Here is a 16,398-nt window from a genome sequence, read left to right on the forward strand (position 1 = left end):
ACACACCTGTTAAAAAAGAATTATTTATAATATGGGTTAGAGGTCTTGAAATGACAATGGCTGCATCAATGAGAAGTCTCGGGGCAACTTGTCCAATCCACTTGCTTTTTTGTCATCTAAATTTACTAAAAGTTGGTGAACCTCATACTACTCTGTTACTGGTTGGAGAAAAAATGAGTGTGTCATTGGCTGACTAAGGTAATTCCTAAAATCGTTTGCAGAATGTGGAATATTTTTTGCCAAATTTTCACCAACATTTACAAAAAAGTGGTTAAAACCCCGTACAATATCAGCTGGGTCAGTCAAAATGTGTTCAACACCATTTGCCTCAACCTGTAGGCGGTCTGGTATTTTATCAGGGCTGGTTTTCTTACCAAGCAATTCATTAACAACACTCCACATATTGTTACCATTATTTACGCTGAATAAATTAGCATAGTAATTCTTTTTTGCATATGTACTCCATTATGCTTTAATCGCAGAGGGCAGTAGTCAACATGGGGCCGTGTAAGAGTCAAATGCACCGTTTACTGTTTGCAGTGCCCTAGGTGATACCAGTGTACAAATGCTGAGGCCAGTGCTTTCTTCTGTCCCATGGTTTTAACTGATAGTTTTTAAAACACCTGTATGTATGAGGCGATGCTTTAATGCTAGGATAATTGCATATCAAATTGGTATTGGTAACACAAAGTAATCTTTATTTGCCATAGAAATCAAGTACAAAATACACATTGCCACGCAAATGAGTAAACTGTATACTTTATTGTGTTGCTGCTGTTGTACATATTCATTTCTGAGGGGCTATAAACAGTTGAATTACTGATAACCACGTTTGTGTGAGGTCAAAGCAATGGTTATGAAAATACCTGAAATGCTCAAATTACCTTGAATACGTGTCGTATTTGTGGTGCCATTAATTAATCATCCATTCATATGCCTGTAAACGTTCTCATGCAAATTCATGTCCAAATTCGGCAACGTTACCCAATATCATATGCTAGGATGTTCTCCTTCATACGAGTGTGACAGCATAGTGTACCTGTACTAAGTTTTCATGTCTACGTTGGAGTCGTCTAAGGAATGAAAAACTTACCAACCTTTGAGACTCCATTCTTCACTTTTGAATGTACTGCATTAACAAGAAAGTCCGAAATAAATGTCCAAGATCCTTAGGGGAAACTTGTAATGATATTTTTATTCTGGTACTGCAAAAATGTAGTTTTGTAAACAGAAATTTAAAACTTAACTTTTATTCAACTGTATGAATCTGAGTGACAAGGTTAAAACAACAAAACTGAGCCCAGTAGATCACATTCAACGACGCTCCTGAAACTTGCAGAAACTTACACATGCTGCCTTGTTTGAATAGCTATGGTACCCCGAAAAATCGCGACACGTTTATATATGGGGGCCCGTTCTAGTCAAAATTATGTTTTATTAATTTTAGTATGTTAGAATTAATTTTATGTAGACTGGAATTAATTTACTAGCACCTCGAATTAATTGTATGTTTCTTTTAATTAATTTTTATATGCTTTAATTAATTTTATGTAGTCATGCCGAATTAATTTTATGTGTTCCAATTAATTATTTCTGCTTATCTTTGCTGTAATTAATTTTATGTAGTCTAGAATTAATTTTGCTAACATTTCAAATTATTTATATGTTTTTTATGTGCTGGAATTAATTTTATGTAGTCTAGATTTAATATATTAATTCCTTCAATTGATTTTGGGTTCAAAATGTTTTCACGTGCTGCAATTAATTTAATGTGTGCTAGAATTAATTTCTACCAGTGTCTTGAATTAATTTTGTGTTCGGTCGAATTAATCATGTGTGTTCGCATTAATTAATTATGTGTTTGAGCGAATTAATTATATGTGTTCGCTCGAATTAATTATATGTGTTTGCTCGAATTAATTATATGTGTTTGCTCGAATTATTTTCGGCCGATCCCACAGTCCTTTGCGCACGCTTTCTTAAATCAATGTGGCGACTCCCGATCGGAGTGGTATAGTTATTCAGGCGCTCGAACCGTGATCTGTGAAAATGGAAATCAATAAACTGATCACAAAAACTTTTGTAGTGTCTCCTGTCTGAGGGATCGTGTATGTGATTGCCCATAGAGCGAAGACCGACCAATTTTGTGTTTACGTCAGACGCGAACGTTCACCCTTTCTAATTCTATCGGCTTTGCCAATCATCGTGTACTGTATAATGTAGTGTAGTGCAGTGTACGGTAAGCGTACGTAGCATTCGAAAATGAAATCAACCGAGCAGATATCTTCGAATATGAAAACCAATAAAGAACTTAACAATGACCACCAGGAAATGTCTCCAAGCTTGATTACTGTCAAATGTCCCTAATTACAAATATAGCATTCGGCAGTTTCACCTCTATCTGTATATTTTTACAGATAGACACAGGCATTTTATATAACTGTCGCTACGCAAAGCCGGCCTGTATACCGGAGGAGAAAACAGTCCGGCTTCGCGTCGCGACAGTTTAGCGCCTGTGTCTATCTGTATGTATATACAGATAGAGGTGAAACTGCCGAATGCTATATTTGTAATTAGGGACATTTGACAGTAATCAAGCATGGAGACATTTCCTGGTGGTCATTGTTGGTTTTCATATTCGTAGATATCTGTTCGGCAGATTTCTTTTCGAATGCTGCGTACGCTTACGGTACACACCAGTACACTACATGTAGGCCTACAGTACACGATGATTGAAAGAAAGGGTGAACGTTCGCATCTGACGTAAACACAAAATTGGTCGGTCTTCGCTCTATGGGCAATCACATACACGATCCCTCAGACAGGAGACACTACAAAAGTTTTTGTGATCAGTTTATTGATTTCCATTTTCACAGATCACGGTTCGAGCGCCTGAATAACTATACCACTCCGATCGGGAGTCGCCATATTGATTTAAGAAAGCGTGCGCAAAGGACTGTGGGATCGGCCGAAAATAATTCGAGCAAACACATATAATTAATTCGAGCAAACACATATAATTAATTCGAGCGAACACATATAATTAATTCGCTCAAACACATAATTAATTAATGCGAACACACATGATTAATTCGACCGAACACAAAATTAATTCAAGACACTGGTAGAAATTAATTCGGCACAAATTGAATTGCAGCACGTGAAAACATTTTGAACCCAAAATCAATGAAAGAATTAATATATTAAATCAAGACAACACATAATTAATTCCGGCACATAAAAACATATAAATAATTTGAAATGTTAGCAAAATTAATTCTAGACTACATAAAATTAATTACAGCAAAGATAAGCAGAAATAATTAATTGGAACACATAAAATTAATTCGGCATGACTACATAAAATTAATTAAAGCATATAAAAATCAATTAAAAGAAACATACAATTAATTCGAGGTGCTAGTAAATTAATTCCAGTCTACATAAAATTAATTCTAACATACTAAAATTAATAAAACATAATTTTGACCAGAACGGGCCCCCATATTTATAACTTTTCGCAGATTTCATTAGTACATGTATAGTTAGTTTATTGACTCCCCCCTCCTTGCCACGGTGTACATTAGAGTAGTGACTTTGGAATCGTCCATTTTCTTCTCAAGCTTATAGTACACAATGCTATTTTTAGAAGTCTGCTTCCTTAATTCTTTTGAAATTTCTACCTTCAGTAAATTGTCAATATGTAATTTTTTTCTAATTTGACATGCAGGTTCTCAGACTAGTTTATATAGTTGTACATTGATGTGTTTGACCTTTTTGGATACTGTAAATTGAACTTGATTCCGTAGGTATTCCAAATAAATAAATAAACAAATAAATAAATAGATAAATAATGTCGGTCAAATGCTAATGACAGGGTTTGTATTCGTGTGCATACAGGTGGTAAGACTCAGAGTGACTGTATAGTTTGTGATCGTCAACAAAGAACAGCGCCCTCGGTGGTCTAGTCTAGCATGACACACCTTAATTGGTTATTTTTTCTGACAAATTTGACTTTCAAGTAATTTGAATTTTGTTCGCTTCCGGTTTAATTGATATAAAATATATAATGAATACACATAAATACATGCATACATGCGCGTGATATCCATAATTCATCCCAAGGGTTACACATGTTATTCTTGGCATTAAACATTTGCACTTGACCTACATATCTGTGCTCTAATATTTTAGTACAGGGAATTTGGACGTTTGCTGTTCAATTGGCAATATGGAAGGATGCTGACTCTTCAAATGATTTGAAGGCACACGATTCCATAGTCACTACATACTATCACGCCCTCGGTGGCAAGGGGGAGTCAGTAAACTATGCCAATGAAATCTGCGAAAAAGGTATCAACGTGTTGCGAATTTTTTGAGGTACCATAGGTATTCAAACAAGCAGCGTGTGTGTGTTTGAAAATTGCTGAAAAGTCAAATTTGTCAGAAAAATAACTATACAATGTGTCATGCTAGACTAGACCACTGAGGGCGCTGTGTTTGCTGACGATCGATCAGCTCCACGTGCATGCAAGAGGATTTTGGTATACTCAAGAATTACATCATTCCATTTGATGATATCTAAAAAATATAAAAATATATCTGTGAATGAAATATTACGACATACGCCTGTGAACCTGTCTGATCAAATACTACAAAGTTAATGTGAGTCTAACCAGCTGTATGCACACAAATACAGACCGTGTCATTAGCATTGGACTGGAATTAATCATTTATCTATTCGGAATACCTACGGAATCTAATTCCATGAACAGTATCCGAAAAGGTCAAACACGTCAATATACAAAACTACATAAAAAAGTCAGAGAATTTGCATATTAAAATTAGAAGAAATTACATATTGACAATTTATGTGACAATAAAAAAGGAACTAAAAAGTTCAAAATAGTTGAGGGGACAGACTTCTAAAATATCATGTGTACTGTGAGCTTGAGAATACTAAAATATTAATATTTGGATTGTGAAGTAACAAATCGTTTAAAGTCTAAATACATCATTTGTTAGGTGATAAGTGAGATGCAATACATCGAATGCAACGAGAGGTTGACCTGAAGATGACAAAAGTGCCCAAACGTTTGCCATGAACACTAACACATTATTTAAATCACAGTGTGGAGGGACTGAGCTACATCAGGAGAGTTGTACTTGCAATTGCACGGTAACAAAGTAAATATCTTGCTATCTTAGAAGCGCTGTAGCTGAAAACTTGAAAGTTGAAGACAGAGCGGAGAGTTTCATATTGATCAGGAAAGAAAGCATTACGAGTCTAAAAGGGATATTTCACAAAATTTCTTTGGATACCATCAGTAGGATTATGAGATTTTGCCGGTGAATCAAAAACATCAGAACTACACTCAATCGCTTCTTAAATGAAAAAGATATAGATAGAGTTCAAACTTGGCTAAAATTCTTATGATTAGGTATTTCAAACCTTGACACAAAATAGTTGATCTATCATCAGAAAATTCAGCATAACAACCTGAGTCTGCAAATAATCGAGTGAACTACAGCCTAGGCGGTTGAGCCAAATCCTTCGATGACGACTTGATCGGTATCAAAGTCTCCCTCTAGCTCTCTCGGTCGTGGTCTTCTGTCCCTGGAATGACGTAGTTGTTGCAAACCAGGATTACGGATCAGTGTGAAAGCCAGGAACCAACGATTACGCGGTAAACACCGGCGTCTGTCGTACCAAACAGTCGTGCTCGGTAAACTTCGGTGTTTGTCGTACCGACCAGTCTTGCTCGCGGCTGAAGATTTGTGAAGAAAAGGGAACATTGTCAACAAAACGTGATTAAACGGCACTCCAAAGGACTGCGTCCAAGGACATAGCAGGCATGTGGAGATATTTTACTGTTTAAATCAATTTTACTTTCAAATGCGACCGTCATATCAATTGTTCTGCTGGTCTTAGCAAAACGAATTACTCGATTTTTCAATACAGTCCAGTACAGGCCTGCAGAACCGGCAATGATTTTGCAACAATGGGACATCTCACATCAACTAAATTCAACTGCCAATAAACACTTTTCACGATTTATGTCTACATGCCAAGATGGACTCAAGGTGGACTCACAACTTGTGAATACATCAAAAGTCAAGTTAAACGAATCATGCCTACGTTGAGAACTATTCGACGTTTTAGCCGACCTCTGACCGAAGAATGAGTGGACATTCCCTTCACAAATATGTCTGGAATCTTGGAACGCTCATGGAGAAACGACAATGGTAGTCATAGGGGAAAGAAATCAGTCCCCTCGGGTGGGGAGGGATTTTTTTGTGCAACGGTTTACCTTATTTTATTTTATTAATTTTGACTGTGATATTTCAAATAAACTTCAAGTCCAAACCGTCTGACTGCTTTCTTTATTACTACAAGTAATTTTATTAATTTTGACTGTGGTATTTCAAATACAGATTTCGACTCCACACCGTCTGACTGCTTTATATATTACCGACAAGTCCTTATCTCCTCTCCAACTTGTGTATACGCCACTGTAATTGCTCCGAAAACATTGCCAACTTGCTAATCCGCTGTCGGTATCAGCGGATTAAGTGATTGAGTCAACACCACAGCCGTCCCACACGCATTAAAATAAGGACGGCTGTGGTGTTGACTTAATAAGCTAATCCGCTGATACGCTCAGTCATTAACAAGTTGGCAATGTTTGCGCAGCAATTAGAGTGGTATGTGCACTGGTTGAAGAGGAGATAAGGAATTGGAAACACAGTCAGACAGTTTGGAGTCGAAAGCTTTATTTGAAATATCACAGTCAAAATTAATAAAATTAATATTAAAAATAAACCGTTGCACAAAGAAAACCTCCTCCCCACCCCAGAGGACTTTCATCTGCCCCCTGTGATGGTAGTATATTCAAATTGCAGTATAAATACATTAAAATCTTTTGAACTTTCAAAAGTACGTGTTTTCGGACAAAGGTTACAGCAACGCTGACATTTGGTGTTCGGAAAAAAATTACCGCAGCAGTAAAAATATCGTATCACACGAGGCAATATTGCATCATACACAGAAGATGCAGAAAATGTCCTTAATCGATATTCAAGAATATATGGAATTAGTACACACTACAACCTTGATAGTCTTCCGATGTGTCATTAATGGATCCATCACCTTCGGTGTCATCTTCGAGTTCGTCCACTTGTAGACTCAACAACAGCAGTCGGCAGAAACACACCAACACTGGGTGAGTGTGGGCATTTTCAAGTTGCAGAAATCCAACGTACGCACGAAAACCTTCATAATCCCATACAAATACAAAACAGAAGACAAGAACTATTAATCAGGTTATTAGAATCAGTCATGTTAGTCAGATTACCACAGTCTGTTTATTTATGCCGTTCATACACAGGCCATTGAAACGTCTCTGAAACGGTTCTGGGCCAATACTGACACAGAAAGTTATGTGTGGACACTCCGAAGTGGTTCTGAAGCGTTTCAGATTTGAGACGGTTTAGTCGGCCCGACCAGAGCCGTTGTAGGGATTAACTCTATCCGCAAATCGCTGTGTGGACAGACTGAGCCGCTTCAGAAGCGTTTCAAACGCCCTCACGCGACAGGTATTTGTAACATAAAACAAACAACAACCAATATACAATATTCACTTTCGCCATGGCTGCCGAACACAGTACTACATCTCGCGGTATACTGGTCCGACGAAGAGATAAGCTTGCTACCAAAAACCCTATCAATTCGACCAGAAAAAATTCATTACGATTTGAAAAACGTCGAATTAATAGGAAATTAAAACTGCCGAAATAATTTAGTGGTCGAATTTAATTTGGAACGACGAGGATGAAATTTAAGCGAGACATTGTTTGCCATGTTGAGACTGCTTCAAAGCATGGACTGTGAAATTTTGTGAGGTCGACAAATTTCGTAACAAAAAAACCTCAAACGCACGTTGGTGTCACATCAAAATCAAAGTGGCCGCGATTACAAACGGAACAATCTGTGAGACTGCCACCGGCCGCTCGACGGACGACACGTAAGTTGACATCGTGTGCCAGCCCTTGGAAATATATTGTAACTCCTTGACAGGCAGATGAGATAGTCTTATAGCGTTTGATGCATTGAAAGTTTGTAAAAATAATAAAAAATGACATCACCGATCATAAGAAACGTGGTGTTGAAGATAATAGTTTTTAAAAGAAGACTATGACGACCATATTTCTGTAAGTATTATCTAACTTTAGAAAACCAACATCTGAAGATTTACTTCCACCAACACTTTGGATTTGTTCCACTCTTTATTATAAGATTAGTCGAATTTCTGGAAAGTAGGTGTACATTTTCGATGTCTGTGTATCGTCTACACCGAAGTCATATCCGAAAGAGTATAATCAGTTCGCGACCGCGTAAACCTCTCTCTCCCTCTCTCTCTCTCCGGCATTTCAATGTTTTATATTGTCGACATTTATATATCAGTCTGAAGTTTCAGGTCACTGCTCATTGCAAGTAGTTGATGTCAATTTTTCCGTATCGGGCATGGTCTCTATCGTCACTCTAATTGTTAGTGTTTTCCTGTTATATTCCATATCAAACTCAAAACACAACGTGAACAACGCTGATAATATATTGCATATTTCGTATCGAAACCGGTAAAGTTCGTAACTGGTGACATGTCACGCCCTGGAGAAAGTTCATCACCATCGATCGAATGTCCGTGGCGCTTTTGCTTCCAAATAGACATATTGAAATGCACAGGGAACTTCGCGGTATGGCAATTATATGAACTTTACCTTGAAGAAAGTCTGTGACTTTAAACTGGCCGTACAACCAACAATAAACATGGCGGAGCAATGATACCGATTTCAGAGACTTCGATTTTTTTTTCATTGCGACCTCGACCGCTGGTGAGAGCGAGTCGTCTATTTTTTTCCCACTGGCTATTTGGCTTTGAATTTTCAATTGCCATCTTGCGCTAAGTTAAAGCTAAAAACAAGACGGGCGTTCTCTGTAAATCAATAAGCCTTTTGAATATGAAAAAATCGGACATCTGAACCTCAACACGCAGCTTGAAAGTTGTTCTCCGAATCAGGACAGGGACATCGGCCCGGGACATCGGGTGAGGCCGGATTTCACGTAGTAGCTATGGAAACCGACGGCTCTGTCTATGGTTCGTTGTAAGAAACCATGCGATGTACGCTCCCTTGGGCCGTGAATTTCGCCGTATCGCCTCTACAGACTACACCGTCTATTACCTAACCATGCTATTAAACAATCACACGATAGTTCAGTAACATATATCTTCATTAATCTACCGATCATCCACCGTCGAACACTTCGAAAACAATGGTCGCGGTCACGGATTCAAGGACGTTCACAAGAAGAAATTATCAATAAGTGGCGCGCAGAATTATTTTTACTGGTTTTGAGAACTTCTAAAATAACTTGTAATCTGTATATCTTCACACATCGAACCGATATTGTATACCTATCATGCACCGTCGAGAACCGATATTGTATACCTATCACCGTCGAAGTTTATGTCTTTCACTGTAGAGTTCTTTTTATCCAAAACACATATTCAGAAGAGTCCCACAGAGCAGTCAAATGAAAGGATAATTGCTTCAAGCGAATGAAATTGCACGAAAGAATGAAAATCAACAGCACACCATGGACGTGATTTAAAACAATAGAGCTTGTGAATAGGACTATTTGAGTAAAAAGTGCCGTTTTTCTCGCAATTTTAGCAACTGTAACGACCCTTTATTCTTTAATACCTTTCCATAATTGAATTAAACTAGGTTTAGGGCTTATACACACAGTGTACACTGATGTACAGAACTTTAAAAAGTATTCTGCTGGTAACGAACAGGGGTTTACACTCTAATGGGCGCAGTAAAACAATGGTCACGTCCATAGATTCAAGGACGTTCACGGGGAGACACGATGGCAAATAGTGCAGTGTCGTAAAATTGCTTAGACTAGTTTTAAGAACAGTACAATATCTGGTCATCGGTGTACCGCTACCTGTGAATCGAAACGACAAGTGTAGACCTATAGCTTCGAAATTTTATGGGAGAGACACCACGACTGAGACCGACAGTAGCATAACAAACTATTCCCAATTGTGCGTCGTGTTTAATACAGACATCTCTGTAGGTGATTCTGGTTTCTCTTGAATCAAAAGTCCGACATTGACAAAATTGACATAAAATAAGTCCGAAAAGTTATGTTTTATTCAACTAACTGATTCATCTCCTTTGATATCCCCTATTAGCTACATGTAAACAGTCCGGAAAGACTGACATCGATGTCTCCCGGGCCCCCATTTCTTCACCGTTTTGCAAAACATCTCATCAGCCGGACGCATGGGCAATATCTTTGTACGTTGGTCAAAACTAATGACAGTATAGGTCAGGATGTAACATCGGTCAAAGTAATATTGAATATGGAAGACGAAAATGCTTTCATTGATTGACAAAATGAGAGGGAACGAGTCAGTAAATATCGAACCAAAAAGGGGAGATCGAGACTGCCATCCCCCATGATTAATCAACGGGGAAAAAAATATATATTTCGACCAACAGACTTACACAACCAGAGACAGCATTTTATTCAGCTGTAAAATAAGTCACCGCCTTTCCTATAATAACACCCCGTTTGCGTTTCGATCTACTCTGCTCTGTCTCCAATCGGTATGGCCGTCCGGTTTTCGCCTGCCGTACTGACTGATACATGGTTATTTCTTCACATATTTTTTCATCGTTTGGCATAAAATACAGCATCTCTTTGGTGCACAAGGCAAATCAACGTTTAGAAGGAAAGTCACAGGAGGTTAGGGTATTATATACCGTAGGTGAAATTAGAATGGAATGTTGAAGATGAAAAGACTTTATCATTCGACAAAAATTGCCATAAACCGAGAATTGAGATTGTCTATATGATTTATTAATTGGGAACAAAAATATTCGATTGAGTCATTAAGTTTGTGTTTGATTCGTTTTAAAATGTGTTCCTACATTCTTATCCGATTGTTTGTGTTAATAAAAATGTTTGTTTCGCCTCGGATATTTGTAGGGAAGTTTGGATTAGTGTGGACGGTAATGTTTTGTTTGTGTGAGGAAAGCTTATGGCGAGGCGAAACAAAATTTTTATTAACACAAACAATCGGATAAGAATGTAGGAACACAATTTAGAAACGAATAAAACACAAACTCGACACAAAAACATTTTGGATAGTTCGGTGGGGAGCCTCTTTCACATTCTTTACAGCCAGTACGACGTCGTTCGTTTCGGCCATCTTGTTATGCAGTATGCTTGGCCATACACACCTTTTGAACTCGAGAGGGCGCATTAAGACGTCTTAAATATCAAAACAGTGGCTTAATTTTGTGAGTATGGACACGAGCGGACCCAAACTATTAATCCCCTGTGTTTACAAATCACAAATAAAGTCGCTGAAACGTTTCAATTTTTGCCTGTATGAACGAAGTATGTTTATTATTTCATGTTTACTGGATCAACACTTAAAGGCTGAGTAAATCGTTCGAATTCCAGGGACACCGAACGACTCCTGTTATGGTAACATGCTCTTTCAGCGAATCCTATTTACCCTAATTTCATAGGATGCCCTAACTCTTAAACTTCCAATCGTTACAGTCGAACAACAGTATTTACGGCGTTTGACAAAGTGGAAGGTTGACTCCGAGCACGGTCCCTCCGAGAAAATTTGAAAGAACGTTCAAACACTGAACATAATTACATAATGTGTTAGGTTTAATGGAAATGTTTGCCTATAATATATGGGCGTTCAGCCTACCGTTACTATATTCTGCAAAGTACTACCTACATTCCTACCTGGATCAAATCTTTCGACGGCTCTCGGCAGCACGCTATAATCGAGACGAGGAAACAGCAGAGCGCCAAAGAACATTCCTTTGAACAATCTCATCAGCGACGAGAAGAATCCAAGGTATATGTTGTAGAGGAAAGCGAAGAACGAACAGTTGTGGAACAAACGCCAGGAAGGAGATTGATGGTATCACGGTCCACGATTTCTCAGTTGACATTTCCGACTGATACATTGGAGTTTGCATGTTAAAGTTTTGCCGTATTAGCATCATGCATTCAGAATTTCATTGACAAAATATGTGCCTCGATGTCATTTGTAATTTGTTAAGATTCCAAGACAAGAAATTTACTCTTTTAATCTAACAATTCTCTAGTGGTTACTAAGCTCAGAAGCCCCGTAAATTATACATTTTCTGAAAGTCTAGATATAGGGGACTATTTTGGTGGCCACCATGTCACCATTGTTTACATAACTATCACGTGATACGTAATTTGCATAACCTTTCAAAATCGGTTTTCCCAATGTTTTGTCTCAATACTTCAAAATATCTTACTCAAACTGGCTGAAATGCAAGCTGTAACAACGTTCTTCCAAAGTATGTCTCAGATTTTTTATATGTTGCTAAGTTTTTATTGGAGCTCAATTTTAAAGAAAACAAGGTTAAATTCACCGCACTGGAAGTTTTTCGGGCATAAAATTGTTTAAGAAGGTTTAAACATATTCTGAGACGTACTTTGGAAGATCCTTCAAACAGCTTGCACTCACGCAAATTTGAGATACATATCTCAAAGCTTTGAAACAAAACATATGGAAAACCGATTTTTGAAAGGTAATGCAAATTACCTGACACGTGATAGTTATGTAGACAGTGGTGACACTATGGTAACCTAAATGTTCCCCTATATCTGTGCTTTCCGAAAACATATAATTTACGGGAGTTCAGAGTTTATTAACCACTAGAGAATTGTTAGCTTAAAAAGGTCAACTTTAAAGAACGCGATTTAAGGGATACGAGGAGCTAACTGCCATGCTCCTTCGACCGCGATCTTATTCAAATTAACCGTATACAATAGAAGGGCCCTCTAACCTATTTTCTGTAATTAGTCATTCAGGATCTTCCATTAAGTAGACGTCGCTTAGCCATTCGATGTCTACTTGTATAGTCTTGCACGCCGAGTTTGGCTCTACTGTCGAAGTTACAAGAAGGGGCCAGCTGAGGGGCTGGCTCACTATTGTAACCACAGCTGGGCTATGAGATTGATTTTGATATCGCCTTCTCAGTTTTCTTTGAATTAGATAATAGAATATGTATCCAATGTTGTGTGACTCGGTAATTAGCGGTACCATTCGTGTAAGGAATACAGGGAGACTGTGGTTTCTGGACGTTTAGTTCTTAAAATGTTAAATGTAATCTCAGCGGTCGCATTTGATCTTTGTTATTACAATAGCGCAGAATCTCTGCGATCCTACCTGTTATTGAGTGCAAAGACACGTCCGCGAGTAGTAAGGAATATTTGACCTCCAGGACAAAATAAGAATTTTACACCCATTTTATTCATTTATCTACATGAAGCGAAGGAAAATTTAACCATCCATGTAACTAAAGTATGACCCTGACCTATATACGAACTCACGCATGCGCAACAGGGGTTTGGCGCAGCCTGAACTAAGCGGGAAATTCCCTGCTGAGCATGTTTATACATGTACGGGAAATTCCGTGTGAGTCAACCGGGTCATCAAACTAGCCTATATAAAGGAGCCCGTTGTCAGTCCGACCGGTCGTGGAGTCTGGCTGATGTTGAACACGAAGTTCCTATCGGGGCGAACTTGTTCACCCGATAGATAAAATTTTAGTAATTTCCTCTGAACTTAAAATGTGACGGAAGACCATTACTTCAAACAAAATGAGACGTTTCAGATGAATGGTACTGATATCTAAAGTGTTCACTCTTTTATCTCTACGTACAAATGTAGTTCCTAAGTCGTTCTCTATTCTATTCCCACCAACAAAACATTCAATACTCATTTCCCCTCCCCGATCTTTATCAATACTTATGATAATATCACAAGTTGTTCTGTTATCTGTTTTCATAGCATAATATCCAACCAAATCGTCAAATTCATCTCCAGTAGCTAACTTTACACATCTAATGAGAACTGTACCATGTTGAAGTATTTTCATATTATCTGTCATCTGTTGATTTACTGTCTGTAAAGTGAGAACAGCTGCCTCATCACCGACACTTTTAAGACCCAGTTTCTTTAAAGTTGTGTCCCAAAATAATCTAACTGGAACTCCGCTAGCTGTATACGAGCAATAATTCTCCCCCTCGTTTATCCACCTTCTTAGTGTATTATCTGCCTTCATTATTGTATTAAGAGGACTAATTTTAAGATGAATTGGTATACCAAGAAGTGCAATGTATGGATTTGTAGGAGTAGCCAACTACGAAAATCTAACAATTTATATTTGTTTACATTGCTATCAAAATAAATCACATTCGGAGTTCCTGGTGGTTCAGCAACACCTCCTGCAATTTCACTATCCAATATATCTAAGATGTTACGCGGCACATTATAAGGCATGAATTTCTGACTATCCCATCCCATGTCAGAGCAAAAGGAGTAGAATCATTCGAAGCCTTTGTGGCGTCAATTACAGTTTCATCAATGTCTTTAAGTTCGGAAAATTCTACAGCATGCTCGTGGGGTGGCGCCGCGGCATTGGCTAAAACGAATATTTTTCGCGGTCCTTTAAACGAAGGACGTAATCCTTATTATGATTAGCAGCCATCTTAGTATTATTGTTAACTTTAACATCACTCAGATCTTCAAGCTCAAGATTTTGCATACGAATTGTACCTAGACCGAAGCCACTTGGATCAGACATACTCCGTAGGGACCTATATACAGTGAAAATTAAAATAATACCTTGTAATATACAATACACAGTCATGGCTTCAGCAATAGGAATGACAGTTCTCGGTGCTGTATTAAATGCAACGGCATTCACAGGAGGAAATATTATCGGACAAAAGCTTTCTGGGAATGGTGAGGCTCTTATTGAAGAAAAGGTCCGACATGATAAAGCATTAGAAAAATTTGAACATGATCGCAACGTCTGGTCAGAAAAAAGATTACTCCAGGCTGACTGGGAAAGAGAAAATCAGGCAAAGGATGCACATGCTGCGGCAGAATTAAGAGATACAGATGCAGAATCCTGGAAGAAGCAGAAGCGGTGCAAAGCAACTCTACGTCAAGTCCAGCGCAAGCGTTAGCGCAATTCTCAGATTATTATCAACCCAGCCCTGAGCAAAAGAAATATGAGATGATCTATATTGCTGGAGGATTAGTCGTGGGATGGTTTATCTTCCGATAGGCGGAACGCACCGGCCCGCTTCGGGACTACAATAATTCAATACAAAAGCTAATTGGCCAGTTATTGAAATCGATCATGTTCCCATCCTGATCTGTTATCCAGATACGCATTGAATTCATATAATCTCCCCCTTTTCTCAATGGCATAGAAATTGCTCCGTTTTTAAAATCGTAAGTAACCTTTTCACTTATTTCTCTCGTATCCCGGATGGGAAGTATTTGTAAACAGTTCGATACTTTCCCCTGTATGTATCCTCCGGAGCCAAATGAAACATAATTTCCAGTAACATCGACTACATCTGAATGAACTATATATTTAGTGACTGTTAAGAAATCCACTTTCTTCGGACTCATAGTACTTTTTATAACTGGGTTGTCCTCTGGCTTATCTGAAAAGCCAACGACGTTGGCGAAGCTACCTGTGGCATTGAAATAGACTTTAATATCTTTAGCCAAAGTTAGATAAACATGGTTTGTCGGCAGATGTTTTTCAAAATTAATTTTTTGCTTCAACCCGATTGCTTTGTTTAACGTATCGATATTGTAGTTACCTGGACGTATTGATTTAGTCTTCTTCGGTTGGTCACCTTCTTGATATTTTATTACATTATTCGTCGATGTTATGTTATGCCATGAATTATATAGTCCGCACTCTAGCAGTCTTATCTTCGTAAACTGTGTCGTGTCAATACAAGGGTAAAAATTAACAGTAACAGGTTCACCTGTTTTGCTTTCAATCCAAATGATCATCGTTGTACGTTGTATGTATATATTACTAAGTATAAATGTTCGATGAATATTATTCCGAAGGTGCCCATTACGAAGTATAAGGTTCTGCAGGAATAATATTTTTCTGTTCAAGGAGATCTTTGGTCGCTACCGCGGCAGCAGTCGCACCGCCTAATTTTACCAATCGAGTCAAATTTGGTCGACTTGGATCGCCCATATCCATCTTCAAAAATTTGCTGGAGATCATAAGATATCCCATCGCAAGTCCTGCGATTACAATTCCATCGTACATTGTGTTTACAACTGTTTTAGTATCCATGATTGCTGACTAGTATATAAAATAAAAATAAAAATAAAAAATATGGGGAGTTAATCCATCTCATACAATGTAGAGGAGCTGGGTTCCCCTACGGAGCCGCTACTGGCTCTGTTTTTTCCGCTTTCTTATTTTGGG

General features: G+C 38.1%; 1 protein-coding gene across 1 annotated transcript in view; it reads right to left on the reverse strand.

Annotated features, from left to right (window-relative positions):
• Positions 1-3,355: 3,355 nt before the first annotated feature.
• Positions 3,356-16,398, reverse strand: part of LOC139121430 (stimulated by retinoic acid gene 6 protein-like) — a 29,534-nt gene continuing 16,491 nt past the window's right edge. Inside the window, exons 5-7 of the mRNA XM_070686289.1 lie at positions 13,308-13,327; positions 7,112-7,273; positions 3,356-5,768 (exon numbers count right to left, since the gene is read on the reverse strand). Coding sequence (XP_070542390.1) covers positions 7,240-7,273; positions 13,308-13,327 — 54 coding nt within the window. The 3' untranslated portion in view covers positions 3,356-5,768; positions 7,112-7,239. The remainder of the gene's footprint in view (positions 5,769-7,111; positions 7,274-13,307; positions 13,328-16,398) is intronic.

This window comes from Ptychodera flava, chromosome 21 (assembly GCF_041260155.1).
Source record: "Ptychodera flava strain L36383 chromosome 21, AS_Pfla_20210202, whole genome shotgun sequence".
Classification (NCBI taxonomy): Eukaryota; Metazoa; Hemichordata; class Enteropneusta; family Ptychoderidae; genus Ptychodera; species Ptychodera flava.